At 34.4% G+C, this 19,477-nt stretch overlaps 1 protein-coding gene across 1 annotated transcript in view; it reads right to left on the bottom strand.

The window, feature by feature from the left end:
• LOC150101399 (protein sel-1 homolog 1-like) overlaps positions 1-19,477 on the bottom strand; it is a 279,247-nt gene that overhangs the window by 166,559 nt on the left and 93,211 nt on the right. The window contains exon 7 of the mRNA XM_090400935.1: positions 12,623-12,704. Coding sequence (XP_090257061.1) covers positions 12,623-12,704 — 82 coding nt within the window. The remainder of the gene's footprint in view (positions 1-12,622; positions 12,705-19,477) is intronic.

The following is a 19,477-nucleotide window of genomic DNA, read 5'->3' as shown; positions in this document are numbered from 1 at the left end:
ATTTTTCTTCTGGGGTCTCATTCTGAATCAATGCTACAGGTTATCTAAAGCACAGAATGCTTCTGACAAGCTCATTAAATCAATAAACGCATAAGATTAGTAGTAGCATTATCAAGTTACACAAAGTATTGTTTCATAATTCCAGTATCATAAAAGTCACTACAAAGGACATGTAGTTATGGCTATACAGAAATAAGAAGAACATCTAATGAACAGAGTATATGGATTAACTGGTCCATATGCAATTTTTTTTTTTTTTTTTTTTTTTTCAAAACCCATCCCTCTGCACTTCTGCAGAGGGATGGGCTTTGAAAATATACATACATGTATATTTTCATTTTATGCTTGCTTCCAGTGATAACAAAATTTTATAAACAAATAAAAAAAAGCCTATAAGACTTCAACTTGGCAATGAACTGTATTATTAGCAATAACAGGAATAATAAATATAAATCATTTTATACTAACAATGTTAGTATATAAAAACCCGAGTTTTGAAGGTGATCAAAAGTTGATGAAATTAAACCTCCAGTATATCTTTTAATGCCTTAAGTTGTGTATTATCAAGATGACTCATGAAATATTTATAATTTTATAAGCTCCTGATAATGTTCAGAACTTAGGTTTTTATATGTAAACAATGCTTTCTTACTTGTTAAAAAAAATAATAATAATAATGAAAAGGGGAGGGGGGTAAAAGAGGTACTGTACACAATCTTAAAATGGTGGGTTTTCAAACATCAATGCCATTTATATAGTCAACCACTGAACCTATAGCCATACGTAATATATGGCATAGGTTGGTACTGCTTAATTCTGCTACTAAGTCTGAAATGGCTAAAGAGATTTTTTTTAAATAATGAAATACCAAATTTTATTAAATTTCATAAAGCTAAGGAGAATTGTATTCCAGTTAGTTTACCAATAAAAATGTAATTATAATGAGGGGAGAACGATTTTTTTTTTTGATCAGAGATAATTTCATTGATTGTAGAATTACAAAGTATAAATTTTAACTCAGTATCTAGTTTTTCTTTTCTTGCTTTATTAAACAGAATTTTCTTTCTTAAGAGAACATATTAAGATAACATTTCATCTCAGAAGGATATTAATACACTAAAATAATTAGCTTTAAGTTCAATGGTTTCATCTGAATCTAGGAAAAAAAAAAAGTATTTCCTTTGCTTTTATTTTTAATTACTATTTTCTCTCAATCTCTCTTAATTTTGTCTGGTGATGAAATGTAAGCCTTTTATTATAGATGTAACCTATGCATTCATTCTAAATCTTAGCTTTTTGCTTACACCACAATATGAAAATCAAATATTTTGCCTGACTAGTATACATGCATATCATTTTTAAGCAAGGAAGTTGATTGAAGGCTATCTGCTTTTATTTCCTGCAGTAATGCATGGAGATAATAGTTATCACAATAGAAGTTACAAGAGGAAGCTTAAGAATCAAAGCTAGATAACTGGTAGAACTCCACATGGCCTTTAAGAATGAAGAGAACTTAACCAGGCCTCTGACTATTGTCCAATCCTCACCTTCTCATGGTACAATCCTGTTAAACTGGATAGCCCACCAAATTTATTCTGTATTGGCTTAAAACAAAAGATGGACTAACAAGATGAATTTACTGGGTGGGACATCACTGGATTAAGCAGCCCTTGCCTCTCCTTGCCAGAAAACCGAGTCCTCACATTCCTGTTAACTACACCTTTCACTCAACTTTCAATGGTGACCCTTCCCCCCCATCATGTAGTAAAAAATTTGACCTGCAACAATTGTACAGAACCTCCTGAGCAATGCATGTTTCTGTATGTCCCCACTCCTCTATCAATCCATTTTTTGTAACCCACAAACCTTTATCTTCATAATGAATATTCTGTATGCTAGACACGATCATCCTGCTCACATCTTCCTAAATCCTTTTCACCATTTTGTCATCCACAAGATACTCTGGCATATGCTTCAAAAGCATTTGAAATTGGAAGTGGTCACCATTTAGTCTGGAGCAGGATAAAATTAAATTTCATATTGAAAAGAAGAACATGTAAGAAAGTTTTCATGCAAATAAAAGTTGAAGAGTTATTCAGATGTGGACATCTCAAAGCCTTATAAAGAGGGGAACTTCATTTTTCCTACAATATTAGTGCTTTTCATCATCCAAGTAATACACTGCTATTTTTTCCACTTTGCAATATAAGATCAATGCTCTGTCCACTATCACTCCTAAATTTCTGACCTCATCAATTTCTAGCAATGTAAGACCATTAGTTTAATACATACTATGAGATTTCTTCAATCCAAATTATATACCTTTACACTATTCCCACAATATCAACTTATTCAAATTATCTTATAGGATTAAATTAAAGATACCAAGATTTATATTCTTGGTTTAATCCTATATCCAAGTGTAAACAAACAGAGTTTGAACCTGAAGTATTTTCAGGACAGGGCAACTCGTATATAGAAGCTAATGACTTCACATTATTTGCCTTAGATCCCATAATGCAAAGCACATATCCTTATGGACATGTATAATGCTATGCATTATGGGAAGGGTCACTACCCAGACCAGTTTCTACCTTTATTGAGGTCTCATCAGTGGGAGTCAGACCTAGACACTGATGAGATCAGCGAGATGAGACTAATGTCTCAGACACCGATGAGACCTCAATAAACGTCGAAACCAGTCTGGGTAGTGACCCTTCCCATAATGTATAGCATTATACATACTCGTAAAGATATATACTTTGCATTATGGGATACTAAGACAAGTGATGAGAAGTCATTAGCTTCTATATACAAGTTGCCCTGTAAATACTTCAGGCACAAACTTTGTTTGCTTATACTTGTATGAAGGATTAAACCAAGAACATAATTTCTTGGGATCTATAATTTATAGTATAACCAAGTGGAAAAACTTCCAACATCTTATAGGTTCTCTGTCACTTATTACTACTCTCCCTAACTAAACATCAGCAGTAAACAACTGGATATTAATCTTCAAAACATCTCCAATATCATTAATATACAAATTAAAGAGTAATAAACTAAGCTAAGAGTCCTGCAACACCACTAGTCACCCACTTTCTGTTTCTACATTACACTCTACATCTATCAGCCATGGCTGACACATCGCCTTCGTTAGCATAAAGATAACGTCTTCACAAAGAAGAAAAGATATATCAACACTTAACAAATATGAATTACAATAAAGAGACTGAAATTATTACAACTATCAAAATATAGTAAGTATATAAAATCTCAAATGCTTTATATTTCATTTTCATAATGGCACTTTGCAAGTGCTGATCATAAGTGTTACAAAACCAAAGACATAAAAATGTGCATAAATTCACATGGAGAGAAGAGGCAAGGAATAAGAAAAGTCTCACTGACTATGTTATTATTGATAGTGATGTTTTCTCACTGGTGCAGGACACTAGAGTGCACAGAGCATTTGAAATTGGAAGTGGTCACCATTTAGTCTTGAGCAGGATAAAATTGAATTTCATATTGAAAAGAACATGTAAGAAAGTTTTAAAGCAAATAAAAGTTGAGCAGCTCTCAGATGTGAACTGTAGACTAAAATATACAAACATTATTCAAGAAAATATTAAAGAGTTTGAGAACAGGAACCAAACCTTGAAGAGTCAGTGGCAAGTCCTGAAGAAAATGTTGATTGATTCAGCAAGAGAGGCATGTGGTGAGGATGTCTGCAAGGATACAAAAATCAACTCCATGGTAGACACAGGAATTTAAAGAGGCAGTTAAACAAAAGAAGAAAGCATATCAAAAGTTCCTGGCAAATAAATCATTGTGCTCATAGAGAATACAGAGACAAATATAAGAAAGCCAAACAAAAGTAATGGGAGGAGTTTGGCAAGAACATAGAAAATAAATATCAAGAAGGTGGCAAAATATTCTGGAGGTTATTTGAAAAAAACTCAGAAATGGAGGAAAGAGTGCTGTGAAAGGAATTAAAGATGATAAAGGTGACACGAAAACTGGAGAAAAAGATTTCCTTGATATATGGAGTAATTATTCTTCGAAAAATTGCTAAATGGAACAATCAGTGACAGCACAGTGGTAAAAAACACTCAACAGGCATACTGTCAGGAATACATATCCATACTTATAATAGAAAAAGCCATCAAAGGCTTGAAATGTGGAAAGGAGCAGGAGTAGATGATAATCGACCAGAAATGCTAAAGTATGGTGATATAAAAGTCTTACAGTGGCTGCACTGCATAGTTCAGAAGGCCTGAACAGAGGGACAAATTCCAGATGATTGAAGTAGAGCTCTCATATGGGTACTATGAGAGCTCTACTTCAATCATCCGGAATTTGTCCCTCTGTCCAGGCCTTCTGAACTATGCAGTGCAGCCACTGTAAGACAAAGGGAAATAAAACTGAATGTGAGAATTACACAGGTTTTTTGACTATATACTTGGACAAAGACGATGGAGAAGTGCAATACAGTCTGTCAAGACTTTTCCAGGAGCAGACTGTGGAACAGACAATGAATTATGAGTGGCTAAGATACATGTGAAATTATGGAAAATGAAACATTACAAATGTCAATCAGATGATCTTGGAAACATACCAGCTGAATACAATATTAATATACAGAACAGATTCAACACACTCAATTTGTATGAAAGAGAACCAGATGAATTATGGGAAGATATTAAAGATAATTAAAACAGAAGCAAAGAAGAATATTCCAACAGTTTGTAAGAAGAAGTTTAAATGGCTGGAAGAAGATTCCATCAAAACTGCTCAGGAAAGGAGGAAAATGAAGGCCACAGGAAATTTGCATGAAGTGCAGCATTTGAATGCAGAGTCTCAACGACAAGCCAGAAGAGACAAGGAAAAATACTTTAAACAGGAACATGTTAATTGCAAGAGATTTTTATATAGAGGATATTATCATAATATTAATCCTACTGGCTGCGCAATTATTTAAATATAGGATTTTTATTAATTTAATCCTGTATATAGAAATGATCTCTGTTCAACAATTATTTTTTAATTTATTTTCGAGTGTACCTATATATTATATGCACAAGGATTCACTTCAATTGGTGCAATGACTTCTTTTTTACTATTTCTTTCAGAATCCAAATAAATCACTGACCCAAGACCAAAATACAAAATAAACACATTTAATATAACAAAAACAATATATATATATATACACTTCAATATTACATAACTAACTACAAATTTAATTGGATCCAAGGCTTTTTTATAAAATAAACTTACACTTAAGACTAGACTAAACACTTTGTTTGCACAATGACAAAATGTTCATAGCCAGTTTCTTTCTCTGTTAAGGCCCGTTTCCGAAGATACATGACTGTATTCTTCATTTTCACAGGATCCTTTCTTATCGCTCATGTAGCACACATTAATTCTTCCTGACTCAATTCTGTCTCCTTTTTAGTAAAAATAATAGTTAGATCCAGCGTCCTTAAGACAGATGAAACTTCCCAATCAGTTTTCTCTAACATTCCTTTGGAACATAAATAGCAATTTCTTCTTTTATTCACTAATGCTTATTGACAGTCTTAACTCTTCCACTTTAAAAAATTCACAGTTCTACAATTCACTTTTCAGAATCTACTATAAATCTTCCAATTAGCGTTTACTCGAATATTCCTTTTAAAACGATCTATAGCAATATTTTCTTTTATTTATCAATACTAATTCCACTTTGAAACTTAAAAGTTCCATGATTCCTTTTTCGGAATATACTATTGATTTTCCTCTGACTGTCATATAAAAAAAACTTAAATTCCAACGAATCTAAATATCTGCCGGCCTGTGTTCTAATTTTCTCTCCGAACACTCTTCTTGTTTACTCTCCCATTGCTTCGATACTGAACTTGTCAGCTGTCAATCACACATGAAACTTCTCGGCGAGCATGCACACTCCATGAAGCTGGTAAGCAAGAAGTTAGGTATAATGGCTGACACGTTGTCTCCGTTAGCGACAAGAGAATGTCTTCATAGAAAGACAAAACTTAATATTTTAAATTACAATAAATTTGTTTAAAGTAACACAACTATTCAAATCCGGTAAGTACATAAATTTTTAACTGCTTTACATATCATTTTACAAAACAATTTCAATAATGGGCACATTGCAAGTGCTGACAATGCATGTTATGAAACTAAAACTAATAAACATTCTAACATAAACAATAAATAAAAATATTGAGAATTTTAAATTATGATTATGTTTACATCAGTTTCATCTTTCTCTGAAAATTTAAAAAAAAAAATTTTTAAATATTTAACCTATATCTAATAAAACTTTTAATGCTTATTCCTTGATCTTAAAAAATAACATGATTCCTGCCGATCATTATTTACGCTCTCGGAATCACTAGTTTCAGAATCATCTGATGCTAGAGTTAATTCAGAATTTTCTTCTTCCAATTTACTATACTTACAAATTTCATTTCTATACTTTTCAAATATTTCATTTAAACTACTTGAATTATGCTCTAAATCTACAGAATCAAATTCTACAGGTATCTGAGATTCTTTATCCTCATTAACTAAATCATAGGCATTTTCACATTCCTCTGGCTTGTGTTGTGATCCATCGAGTCGTTTCCGACTCCTGGCGACTTCACGAACACTCGCCATTCCAATCTGTTCCTGACCATGTCTTTCAGAACCTCCAAGTGCACTCCAGTTCAGATGGAGTTTCTTTAACTCCATCCACCCATCTAATTCTTGGTCTTCCTCTTCTCCTGCTTCCATCAATTTTAGCAAGCATCATCATCTTCTCCAGACTGTAATTTGCTTGCATAATATGTCCAAAGGATGACAATTTTTGCTTGATGATCATAGTTTCAAGGGAGCAATCTGGCTTTATTCTGTCGATCACTGATTTATTGGTTTGCTTTGCAGTCCATGGTATTCTTAGTAAGCGTCACCAAACCCATAATTCAAATGCATCTATCTTTCTTCTTTCACTTTTTCTCAGGGTCCAACTTTCACATCCATACAGCACCACAGGGAATACCATTGCTTTCACGATTCTGATTTTTGTTGTGAAGCTAATATCTTTATCTTTAAAGATCTTGCTTAAATTTGTTATTGCTTTTTTTTCCCAAGTAATAATCTTCTTCAGTACAATAACTGTCTTTATCAATTCGGGATTGTATGAACACAAAATTGTTAACTGCTTCCATTTTCTCCCCCATCTACTTCAAAATCATTAAGTTCACATGTTGCCATAACTTTTGTCTTTTTGAGGTTAAGTTTAAGACCATATTTAGCACTTTCTTCTTTAACTTTCACAATAAGTTCCCTCAAATATTCTTTGCATTCTGCTAGCAAGGTGGTATCATCTGCATACCTCAAATTATTAATATTTTTTCCACCAATTAATTCCAACTGAAGATTCCTCCAGCCCTGCCATTCTTAAAATGTATTCACTGTACAAGTTAAACAGGTATGGAGATAAAAATACATCCTTGTCACATCCCTTTACCTATTGTGAAATACTCAGTTTCTCCAAGATCTGTTCGGACAGTAGCTTCTTGTTCATAATAAAGATTCCTCAGAAGGATAATGAAATGCTCTGGGACTCCCATTGTTCTTAACACATTCCACAGTTTCACATGATCTACAAAGTCAAAAGCCTTGCTATAGTCAAGGAAACAAAAGGTAGACATTCTTTTGATATTCCTATGCTCTTTCTATTATCCATCTCATATTGGCAATTTGATCTCTTGTTCCTCTGCTTTTTCAAAATCCTGCCTGTTCATCTGGAATTTCTCTCTTCATGAATGGTTCCAGTCTTTTCTGAATGATCTTAAGTAAGACTTTACTTGCATGAGAAATCTATGCTATAGTTCTGTAATTTTCGCATTCTCTTGCATCGCCTTTCTTCAATAAAGGTATATAAACTGATTTTTTCCATTTCCTAGGCCATGTAGTTGTGATCCAAATTTGCTGACATAGAGCTGTTAAAATTTTAACTGCCTCTTTTCCCAGGGCTTTGAGCAGCTAAATGGGTATTCCATCTCCTCCTGGTGCTTTCTTACTGGATATCTGTTGCAGAACCCACCTCACTTCACTCTCCACTGGTACTGCTTCCTGTGTATAATTCTGCTCTTCAAATTTCTCAGTAATTTTGGAGTCCTTTCTGTAAAGGTCTTCTGTATACTCTTTCCATCTTTCTTTGTGTTTACTTTTCAATATTTTCACCTTGGCACTAAACTTTTCGTTAGTTCTCTGATCTTTTTGAAAAGATCTCTTGCTTTTCCTTTCTTGTTTTGGTCTTCTATTTATTGGCATTCCTGGTTAAAGTATTTTTCCTGGTCTCTTCTGGTTTGTCGTTGAAACTCTATATTCAAATGCCGTACTTCTTGCAAATTTCCTGTGGCTTTCATTTTCCTCCTTTCCTGAGCAGTTTTGATGGCATCTTCTGACAGCCATTTGGACTTCTTCTTCTTACAAACTGTTGGGATATTCTTCTTTGCTTCTGTTTTAATTATATCTTTAATCTCTTCCCATAGTTCATCTGGTTCTCTTTTATACAAATTGAGTGTGTTGAATCTGTTCTGTATGCTAATATTGTATTCAGCTGGTATGTTTCCAAGGTCATATCTGATAGACATTTGTGATGTTTTCAGTTTCCATAGTTTCACATGTATCGTAGCCACTAATAACTTATGGTCTGTTTCACAGTCTGTACCTGGAAAAGCTTGACAGACTGAATTGCACTTCTCCATCTTCTTTGTCCAAGTATATAGTCAATTTGATTTCTGTGTTGTCCATCAGGTGATACCCATGTGTACAATCTTTTGTGCTGTTTAAAGCAGGTGATAGCAACAAACAAAGAATTCTCTGCACAAAACTCAACTATTCTCTTCCCTGCAGTGTTACGAATACCTAAACTAAAATGACCTGTTATTCCTTGTTCCTCAGTCTCTCCCACTTTTGCATTCCAATCTCCAATAAGTAGCCATTAATCTCACTTTGGTGCTGCATCTATCACTTCTTGTAACTTGCCATAAAATTCTTCAATGGCTTCTTCTGATGCCTCTAGAGTAGATGCATAAACCTGAATGATGGTCATATTCATTGAATGTCCACTCACTCTGATAGAAATGATTCCATCACTCACTGGATTCTAATCCAATACATACCTAGCCATCTTTTTCCTGAGTAAGAAAGATACTCCATTTTTTTGACTTGTCACATGTCCTGAGTAATACACCATATAGTCCCCAGATTGAAAATGGCCCATTCCTGTCTTCATCTAAGTTTACTTATTCCCAATATATCCAGCTTCTTACGCTCCATTTCCATCTTTATTATTTCCAGCTTACCTTGGTTCATACTTCTAACATTCAAAGTTCCAATCCTGTGGTTTTTTGTGAAACAGGGAGCCTCCCTTTTCCAACCAGCAACATCCGTGACCAAGCTTCCTTCCGGGTTTGACCTGGACACATCATAAAAACTAGTTCTACTTGTGGAAGCCCTCTGTTCTTCCCCAGTTGCATGTTGGATGCCTTCAGGCCCGGGGGTCTTACCATCCAGCACCATACCTCTGGCTTACCTAATTCTATATTAACTAACCTATGATATTCTGCTATAATTTCATCAATGTTAGAGTCAGTTTGATTATCGTTACTCTTACATTGTACATTATCTGAATAATTTATCTTGGGATTTCTAAAATTTCCTACATTAGGTTTTGTTTTACCCAAATTAAATTTTCTCCCTTGCTGTGTATTTGAATTATGAATTTTAAAACAATTCCCTTTCTTACTATTTGATTGTGATTGAGATATACAATTAGTACTAGGAAAGGAATGCAGGAGCCAGTACCACTGGAGAGTGAAGTGAGGGGGGCACTGCAACAGCTATCCAGTAAGAAAGCACCAAGAAGGGATGGAATACCTATTGAGTTGCTCAAAGCCCTGGGAGAAGAGGCAGTTAAAATTTTAGCAGCTCTATGTCAGCAAATTTGGATCACAACTACATGACCTAGAGAATGGAAAAAATCAGTTTATATACCTTTATTGAAGAAAGGCAATGCAAGAGTGTGTGAAAATTACATTATAACTATAGCACTGATTTCTCATGCAAGTAAAGTCTTACTTAAGATCATTCAGAAAAGACTGGAACCATTCATAAAGAGAGAAATGCCAGATGAACAGGCAGGATTTCGAAAAGGCAGAGGAACAAGAGATCAGATCGCCGATGTGAGATGAATAATAGAAAGGGCACAGGAATATCAAAAGAATGTCTACCTTTGTTTTCTTGACTATAGCAAGGCTTTTGACTCTGTAGATCATGTGAAACTGTGGAATGTGTTAAGAACAATGGGAGTCCCAGAGCATTTCATTATCCTTCTGAGGAATCTTTATTATGAACAAGAAACTACTGCCCGGACAGATCTTGGAGAAATTGAATATTTCGTAAAGGGGTGCGACAAGGATGTATTTTATCTCCATACCTCTTTAACTTGTACAGTGAATACATTTTAAGGATGGCAGGGCTGGAGGAGTCTTCAGTTGGAATTAAAATTGGTGGAAGAAATATTAATAATTTGGGCTATACAGATGATACTACCTTGCTAGCAAAGAAGATTTGGAGGAACTTATAATGAAAGTTAAAGAACAAAGTGTGAAATATGGCCTTAAACTTAACCTCAAAAAGACAAAAGATCGGTTTGTTTTTGTGTTGCAAAAACAAGCAGTCAGAGCAGCGAATGGGATATACACACACACACACGCCCAGCAAACAGCAACGGGACAGTGGATTCCAGTGGTAGTCTAGAAAATAGAGTACAAGAATGAGGAGAAGTGGAGTAATAATATACGGAGATAAAAACAGAAACAAAGAAAGGTACCCTCCCAATGATCTGTTCTTTCAAATTTAATTAGAAGTGCAGAAGAAGTTAAAAGGGGTAGATGCCACTTTCAAGATAAAATAAATTTAGCTCCAAATTGAATTAAATAGCCAGCATATTCTGGGCTCAGATTAAATGCGATTTATTTATCTTTTTTTATTTCTTAAGATGAGTTTGTCATTAAAATCACAAAGTTGTATATTTCCTTTTATTCGTGTATCTTAGAATTATTAAAATTAAATTTTTTTGGTATATAGAAATGTGAAGACTCAATTTTCTTAATTGTGATGTCAAGTAATATTAATTTTTAAGAACAAGAGAACATTATCAAAGCAAATTTATAGTCAAACTAAAGATCAAACTAATGTGTGCTTAGATTTCAGTATAAAAATTAAATACCACTTGTTGCAAATTGATTAACTATTGTAGCCAAAATACACACACATTAAATTTTTACAATCACACATACATGTGTGTGTGCATGCATATGATATATATACAAACATTTTAAACCTACATTCACCATACTTCTGCTCACCATCCCTCTCAAAAATTTGGCATCATTAAATCATTGGTAACCACCAGAGCACACAGATTTTGCTCCTCCGAGGAGTCTCTAAAAACAAGAATTGGAAATAATCAAATACACAGCCACTCTAAATGGATACAATCTCAAAACAACTCAAAAAATAATCAGCAACTTCTCTACACATCAACCTAGACAAGAATAAGCTCATAGGATTCCCATATCTTATATCAAAGACATCTCTGAACGGCTCTCGAAAATTATGAAGAAATACAATCTTATTGCCACCTACAAACCCGTCGTCAACCAGATCCACAACCTGTCACCTTTGCCCAAAGACAAACTTTCACCTATGCTACTACCTGGTGTATACGAGGTTCCATGCTCCTGTAAACTCTCTTATTATGGACAGACAGGCAGATCATTTTTTTTAAACACATTTTGGAACATCAAGACCATATCCGCCTCATCAAACCGCAAAAATCAGGCCTCGCTCAACACAGAGTTGAAAACCCAAACCACAAGATCCACTGGGAAAAGACAAAACTCCTACACAGATCTTCATATAAATATGAACGCTTATATAAAGAAAGTGCTGAAACTTCACAGACCAAATCTAAACTGCAACGATGTTCTTGCCATCCCTAAAGTATGGAATTGTCATACAAAATTGTGTAAAAATAACTTAACTGCAATTTAATTTTAATTAATTTAATTCAATTCAATTTAATCTAATTTAAGTTCAGGCCGCAACGCGCCACTGAACGCAATTTGGATTCCATTGTACGTACATACCCTATCATTTGTGTCATTCCTGGTATTGTTCTACTGTACTGATGATGTCCTAAGATACCTAGGAAGAAATATTTATGTAATAAAAAACCTACTACTGTGGTTCACGTGTATTAATTTTAGTCATGAATTCTCCACAGGTTTTTCTATATAATCAACATTTTAAACCTTGTTATTCTGTCTGTCTTATTACTAAGTTGGTTACTTGCCTATTAAACTTTCTACACTGTTTAATCCCAAAAAATTTATTTTTATCCTTTTCAATTCATGCAGACTAAGTACTTTTAGACTGGATGTTTATACTTTTACATATTTATGATATATAACTATGTCACTAATCCATAAGAGCTGATACAGGATGTGAAAAATTCTCCCAAAGGTGCACTTTGTACATAAATACTTACCAACTTTGGCAACTTTTCTATAGTAAGTCAAAGCAGATTCACAGCTTGTTGCTACTCCAACACCTGCTAAATGTCTGTATCCCTATTTTGAATTTAAGAGAAAACAAAAACAATATGTATAGAATATAAGAAAAAGTAAGGATATGATGATTGCACAGTCATTAAGGTGCATTTTGTCAATTCATTATCAACACCTGAACCAAGAACCATTTTAGCAAATAAAAGATAATTTTATTTTACCTATTCTGCCATTAAAATAGCCATTTCAAATTATAAATATCAAAATTCATTAAATTTCATCAAGTCAGGGAAAAAATAATTTCGAAATCATTCTACCAATAAAACATAGTCCAACTTAAAAAATAAATACTTCATTTCAAAGTGTTTGGCAATAAAAACAGAATTAAAAGAGGAAAATTTTTCTCAATTTGTTGCAATGCATCATTCTAAGGCAGAATGCAAAATGCAATAGCCAACTTTTAATTGTTCCCACATGATACCAGTCTGAAAATGTTTAGATTTGAATTTTACACTGTAGATATGTTTTCTCAAGAACCACTTATATCTGAGATAAATTTTGATTATTCAACTATCAAAGTGATAGTACTCAAAGTCCAGAGTGTTGAAGTCATATCATGTTTATGATTTTTGGGCATATATACTCAAGACAATTTTGTTTTGCTGAATTCTGCCTCTGTAAATGATCCAAATGGTATGCCCTATCACAGTGAGTCCAAGGACTCCTGAGAGGTGCCACAATATAATAAGAATAAAAATGAAACCAAAATTGAAGTACTCAATGAATTTTAGTAGCATTTTAAATCCTGAACTGAATTAAAATGCATCAGCTAGTGTAAAATTATTAATCATTTTGTATAATTTTGCCAATAAAAATGATCCAAATCAAACAAAATTTGAATTACATATACATTTTCTAATGTACCTGCTAAATCCCAAATATTTCATTGTCAGAATAGTTACTGTTAAAATGTTTTTCACTTTGTTACAAAGTAAACTGTACTTGCCAAGAAATTATATTCTTATGTAATCATTTATTATCATCAACAGACGTTCATAGAGTCAAGGAACTCATTGTGGGAGATCTCATTCTTACATATACAGCTCATCATACCTTGACTTAAATGTAGTCACTGTCTCTTACTCACCACACTCTTAGGCAATGCATTCCAATCAACAACCACTCTACTCCTCACACCCACCTTATACAGTTCAAGGAATGGTCTCTTTCTCCCCGTCTCCAGATATTCTACGAAAAATCTCATCCAAGTTAATCTGGTAATTATCTCTTACCAAGTCATACATTGCAATTATGTCTTCCCCCTCTTCCTTCTATCTACCAGGCTCTGTAATTTGCATTCTCTCACTGGTCTCATAATCCACGTTCTAGAGACCAGAAACCAACTCAGTCAATAATCTCTGAACCCTCTCCAACATCTCATCCTTTTGAAAACCTGGTGACCAAATCTGATCAAAGTCTTGTGCAATGGAATTAATACATCCTTAATTCTACATGTCCATGTTCTCCACATCATTTTCATAATCTGCTGTGTCTTCAAAATTTCAAATCTCTATCCATTCCCAAAATCCTTGGTCTCCTCCATAACATGCCCACCAATCCTATACTCTGCATCCCAAATTTTAAAACCTTACAATTTGCAACATTAAACCGACATCCCTATAAACTTGCCCATTCAGTCTATTTACGTCCTCTTGCAAAGCTACATCTGCTCTAATTCTCAAAACTCTCTCCAACTCTGCATCATCTGCAAACAACATGTAAGCCCTTTCAAATGTCATTTACATACAAAATAAACAATGATCCCAAAATAAATCCCTCGGGCATGCTACTAGTGACTTTTCTCTTCTGGAATATCACTCCCCTATACACAACTTGTCTAAACCTATCAGACAACCAATCTCCAATCCAATGCACTAATTTACTATCCAAACCATCTGTCCAATTTAATTACTAGTCTGTCATGTGGTAATCCATCAAAAGTCTCTGCAAAATCTACATATAATACTGTATATGCATTCCCCTTCTCCAATGTATTTGTCACCTCGTTATAGTAAGTAAGCAGATTGCTAAAACACGATCTTCCTTTTGCAAACCCATGCTGTTAAAGAGTTCAACTGCTGTCCTCCAAATTCTGAATCCTTGTCCTCACTAGCTTCTCCAACACCTTGACCACAACTCCAGACAAGCAGACTAGCCTAATTCAAAAGCCTTAGTTTTACACCTCCTTTATGAAGCAGAACACTTTTGCATCTTTCCATTCCTTCGGAACTAAAGTTGAAAATGTATGCTAAAGGTGTTAACTCCCTGGAACATTCTCTCAAGACACGAGGTGATATACCATCGAGTCCCATGGCCTGGCTGACAAGTTTACTCAATTCCTCATATATCTCCTGCTCATTCACCATCAGTGGTCCCATCCCCCATTTCCACTGCTCAAGTTCTGCATTATGTTACAATCACAAGGATGGAATACTTTGATGAACTGCTCATTTAACACCTCTACTATATCCTTCTCAGTGTTTATCATTCTCCCATTATCACTAACGAACATCATCCTCCCATAATCATTCTTTCTTCTACTGACAACATATTGAAAAAACTTCCTAGGATTTCTTTTAGTGTCACTTGCTAACTGCTACTCATACCACACTTTTGCTACCCTTACTAAGTGAGTCACCTTCCTTGCTTGCTCTTTGTACTCCTTATATAACTAATTATCTCTACTCATCTTGTGTTGCCTCCACAATGCTTTTTCCTCCAGAATGCATGCTTCTACTCTTCAGTCATCCATTTCAAACCTACTTTATTTAATCTCCTGACCTTTGGAATATACTCAGTAATTGCCTCTCAGATAATTCCTGAGTAGATACCAAGCAGCAATGATTTCCTCCTGTGCAATTCCTCATTCCATGATATCACTTCAAGCTACCTCCTGAGTTTGCCATAATCACCTGCCTTATAGTTCTACATAACACTTTCTCACAAAAGTCCTGATATGGTTGGCCACCATCGAAGTGATCACTTCATGGTCACTTTTACAAACTGGAGGATGATGTGACACTTCATTTACAACAATATCTTCAGATGGGATAATCAAATTCAAGACCCTCGATCCACAGCGGCCACTGAAACCAGAAAAAACAGCACACTACTGTTACATACTGCTTAATGTAGTTATCCTTAAAAAAACTCAAGAAATTCATTCTCTTTGGTTCTGAAGCTGTCTCTTCATTTCAGTCTCACCAATAATGACCACCCTTTTCTTATTAGCCAGGTGTAAGAAAACATTTGCACATTAAGTGCCTTTGGATTCCATAATGCAAAGAACATTTCCTTTTGGAGATGTACAAGGTGATTCTAAATTATTGTAGGGGTTTCCATGGCTTATATTTTCAAACCGGAAACAACAACAACAACAACATAAAACTGCTTATAGAATATGAAAGTGTAACTGAAAAAATTTTATTTCACAATGGTGTACTTGTTGCATTTATGTCTAAGAGATAATATGTTATAATATTATTATTATAATTACAGGCAACTCCAAGGAGTCATCAAGGGAGGCCCTAAACATCATGTCAAGAACTATTCAGCATTCGCACAGTATCGATCATACTTGTTCACTTTATGGATAGTTCTCCCCCGACCACACCTTCTGGAAAATTTCCTCTGAATTAATCTTGTAAAAACCCCTCAGTAATTTGAATGTATCAATCATATCACCCTTTTCTGCCTATCAACCAGTTTCTGTAACCCATAAATTTTCAAATGTTCTCGTAAGGTTCATTCCACAGACCAGTTATCATCTTGGTCACTTGCCTCCGTATCCTCTCTACCTCCTTCCTTATCACCACCAAGAAACCCTGGCACCCAGATCTTCCCATAGTAGTCAAGATGGGGTCTTATCAAGGCTCAATAAAGAGGAACAATAACCCGCTTGTCTCTGCTTGTCAAGGTCTTCAGCAACCAAGTGATCTGATGAGCTGATTTAGCAACTTTTGTTATGCACCCAGGGGCTCACTTTATTGAGTGCAGGCATGGCAAACCTGAGGTACCTGATGCTAGACCATGCCTTACTTCATGTAATATACATCTGTTATATTATCTGTAGACTGGTCCTTCCTCTTCTCTTCTTGCTCCTTATACCCAATGCTATTAGAGTATTCGAGGGCTAGGGGTGAATCTTCCTATTTTGCTGTGTCATTTCATCTTATGCACTATTGTTAGGTACCAACCCGTCTGGCCAGTGTGGTGCTATAAGGCCAAATACCTTCCCACAAGAACAATGCAAATGATGAATAAAGTAGGAAAATTACATACTGGCTCATCCATCACCCAGCATAAAAAGAGACGCGTCCAGGACTTAGGCAGAGGGTCTAGGTCGAAAAATATTCTACAGTCTCTACTAGCTACAATGAGTCCACCTATAGTGCACAATGATAGAAGGATATTAGTAGGAACATATAACTGCAATTCTCTACAGGATGATGATAGATTGGAAGAACTGATGAAGGAATTGGACCATATAAAACGGGATATTTAGAGATAAGAAGGAAAGAAGAAACTCTCATGCGATTAAAACATTGACATCTACTCTACTACTGTGAATGTAAAAGAAACTCAACTGGTAGTGTAGGATTCCTAATAAATAAAACAATCAAGGACAATGTCTTCTTTGTTAATAAAATAAAATCAAGACTAGCTGAACTAAGTCTCTTCATAAATAAAAGATACCAACTGAAAATTATACAAATATACGCACCAACTACGGACCATCCAGATGAAGAGATAGAAAATTTCCATGAAACAGTAGAATCCACATTAAATAATTCTAAAGAATTCTACATAATTATAATGGGTGTTCATTTAATGCCAAGATTGGAAGCAGAGATGACCATCTGAACTCCATTGGTAAATTTGGACAGAGGAATGAAAGAGGAGAAAGACTTATTGAATTCGCAAAAGAAAATACCTCTTTATTATGAAGAGCTCTTTCAAGAAGAAAATCATCTGAAAATGGACTTGGAGAAGCCCAAACGGACAAACTTACAATGAAAGAGACTTCATCCTCTCCAACAGAAGATATATAATAAATAATACCGAAGCGCTTAATAGATTTAATACAGGAAGTGACCACAGACTAGTAAGGGCAGAAGTATGGATCAACGAAAAATGGGAACGAAATAAGCTCAAGAAAAAAGTGCAATTTAGTCACAATAAAAGCTGTTATAGAGAATCACTCAAAAATGACCTAAAAAAAGTTAAACACAGCTACTACCATCGATGATGCCAATGAAATCTTAACAAAATCTATCTTGAATTGTGCACTAGAAATAGGAGGTGTAAAAAGGCACCAAAGAGAGGAAAAACTAAGACAAAAAAACCTTAGATCTAATGAAGAAAAGAAGAGAATATGAAAAGAGATTTGAATGACACCAATAAAATAGAATATGCAGAAATTTGTAAAACTATACGTAAAAGGATGAAACATGAACTTAGATCATATAATACTAGGAAAATTAAACAACAATAGACAACAATAGTAATATGAAAGTCCTAAGATGAACATTATCAGCTAGAACAAAGAAAATAGCTACTGTAAGAGGAAAAAATGGTGAACTTATAAAAAAAATAGAGATGCAATAATCAAAAGGTTTCAGGAATTTTATAATGAACTCTATGAAGACAAAGACTGAGACATCCAAGAATCATCGATGGATAAATCAAGTGAGGAAGAACATGATGCCCCTGAGATCTTACAAGGTGAATTGGAAATGGCACTGCAAGAAATGAAGAATGGAAAGGCCCCAGGAAAAGATGGAATTATGGTAGACTCCTTAAAACTGGGAGGAAGCCATGTTATCAAACAGCTGACTAATTCTTTAATAAATGCCTAAAACAGAGAAAAATTCTGAAAAATTGGAACAATTCACTTCTAATATTAATTTTTAAAAAGGCAATAAGGAAGAAATTAAAAACTACAGACCTATAAGCCTACTCCCCACCATATATAAAGCCTTCACAAAAATTATAAATAATAGAATTAAATCTAAACTAGAGGGAATGCAATCCTGTGAACAAGCTGGATTTAGAAATAATTACAATACTTTGGACCATATTCACACATTAAGACAGCTCATTGAAAAATCAATTGAATTCAATAAACTCTTATGTCTGGCATATAGACTATATAAAAAAGTATTTGATTCAGTATAAACATCTGCAACACTAAAAGCACTTGAAACCCAGGGAACCGAGAAACCATATATTGAAACACTAAAAAATATTTACAATAATGCAACTTCTGTAATTAAATTATATAAAAACAGTGAAAGTTCCCAATACAAAAAAGCGTCCGGCAAGGTGACACCATATCTCCCAAATTATTTACAGCTGCACTAGAGGAAGTCTTTAGAAGCCTTGATTGGGAAACAAAAGAAATAAACATAAATGGAGAAAGGCTACATCATCTGAAATTTGCAAATGATATTGTCCTAATAGCAGATAATCTTGAAGATCTGGAAGAAAGACTAAATCAGCTAAATAAAGCCTCCAGAGTAATTGGATTAAAAATAAATAGAGAAAAACAAAAATAATGATGAATAAATACATAAACCATAGAACTGTCAAAGTTGAAAACCATGAAATAGAACAAGTTACTTCATATGTATATTTGGGCCAATTGTTACCCTTTGAGGATTGCCAAAGAAAAGAGATGGAACGAAGAATTCACCTTGGATGGATAGCTTATGGGAAAATGAGAGACATATTCAGATGTAACATCCCTATGAGTCTAAAAAGGAAAGATTTCTACC

This window comes from Typopeltis vanoorti, chromosome 11, assembly GCF_054136105.1.
Source record: "Typopeltis vanoorti isolate ZY-2024b chromosome 11, IOZ_Tvanoo_1.0, whole genome shotgun sequence".
Lineage (NCBI taxonomy): Eukaryota > Metazoa > Arthropoda > Arachnida > Uropygi > Thelyphonidae > Typopeltis > Typopeltis vanoorti.
The sequence above is the reverse complement of the archived record's forward strand: the minus strand, read 5'-3'. Positions and strand labels throughout refer to the sequence as shown.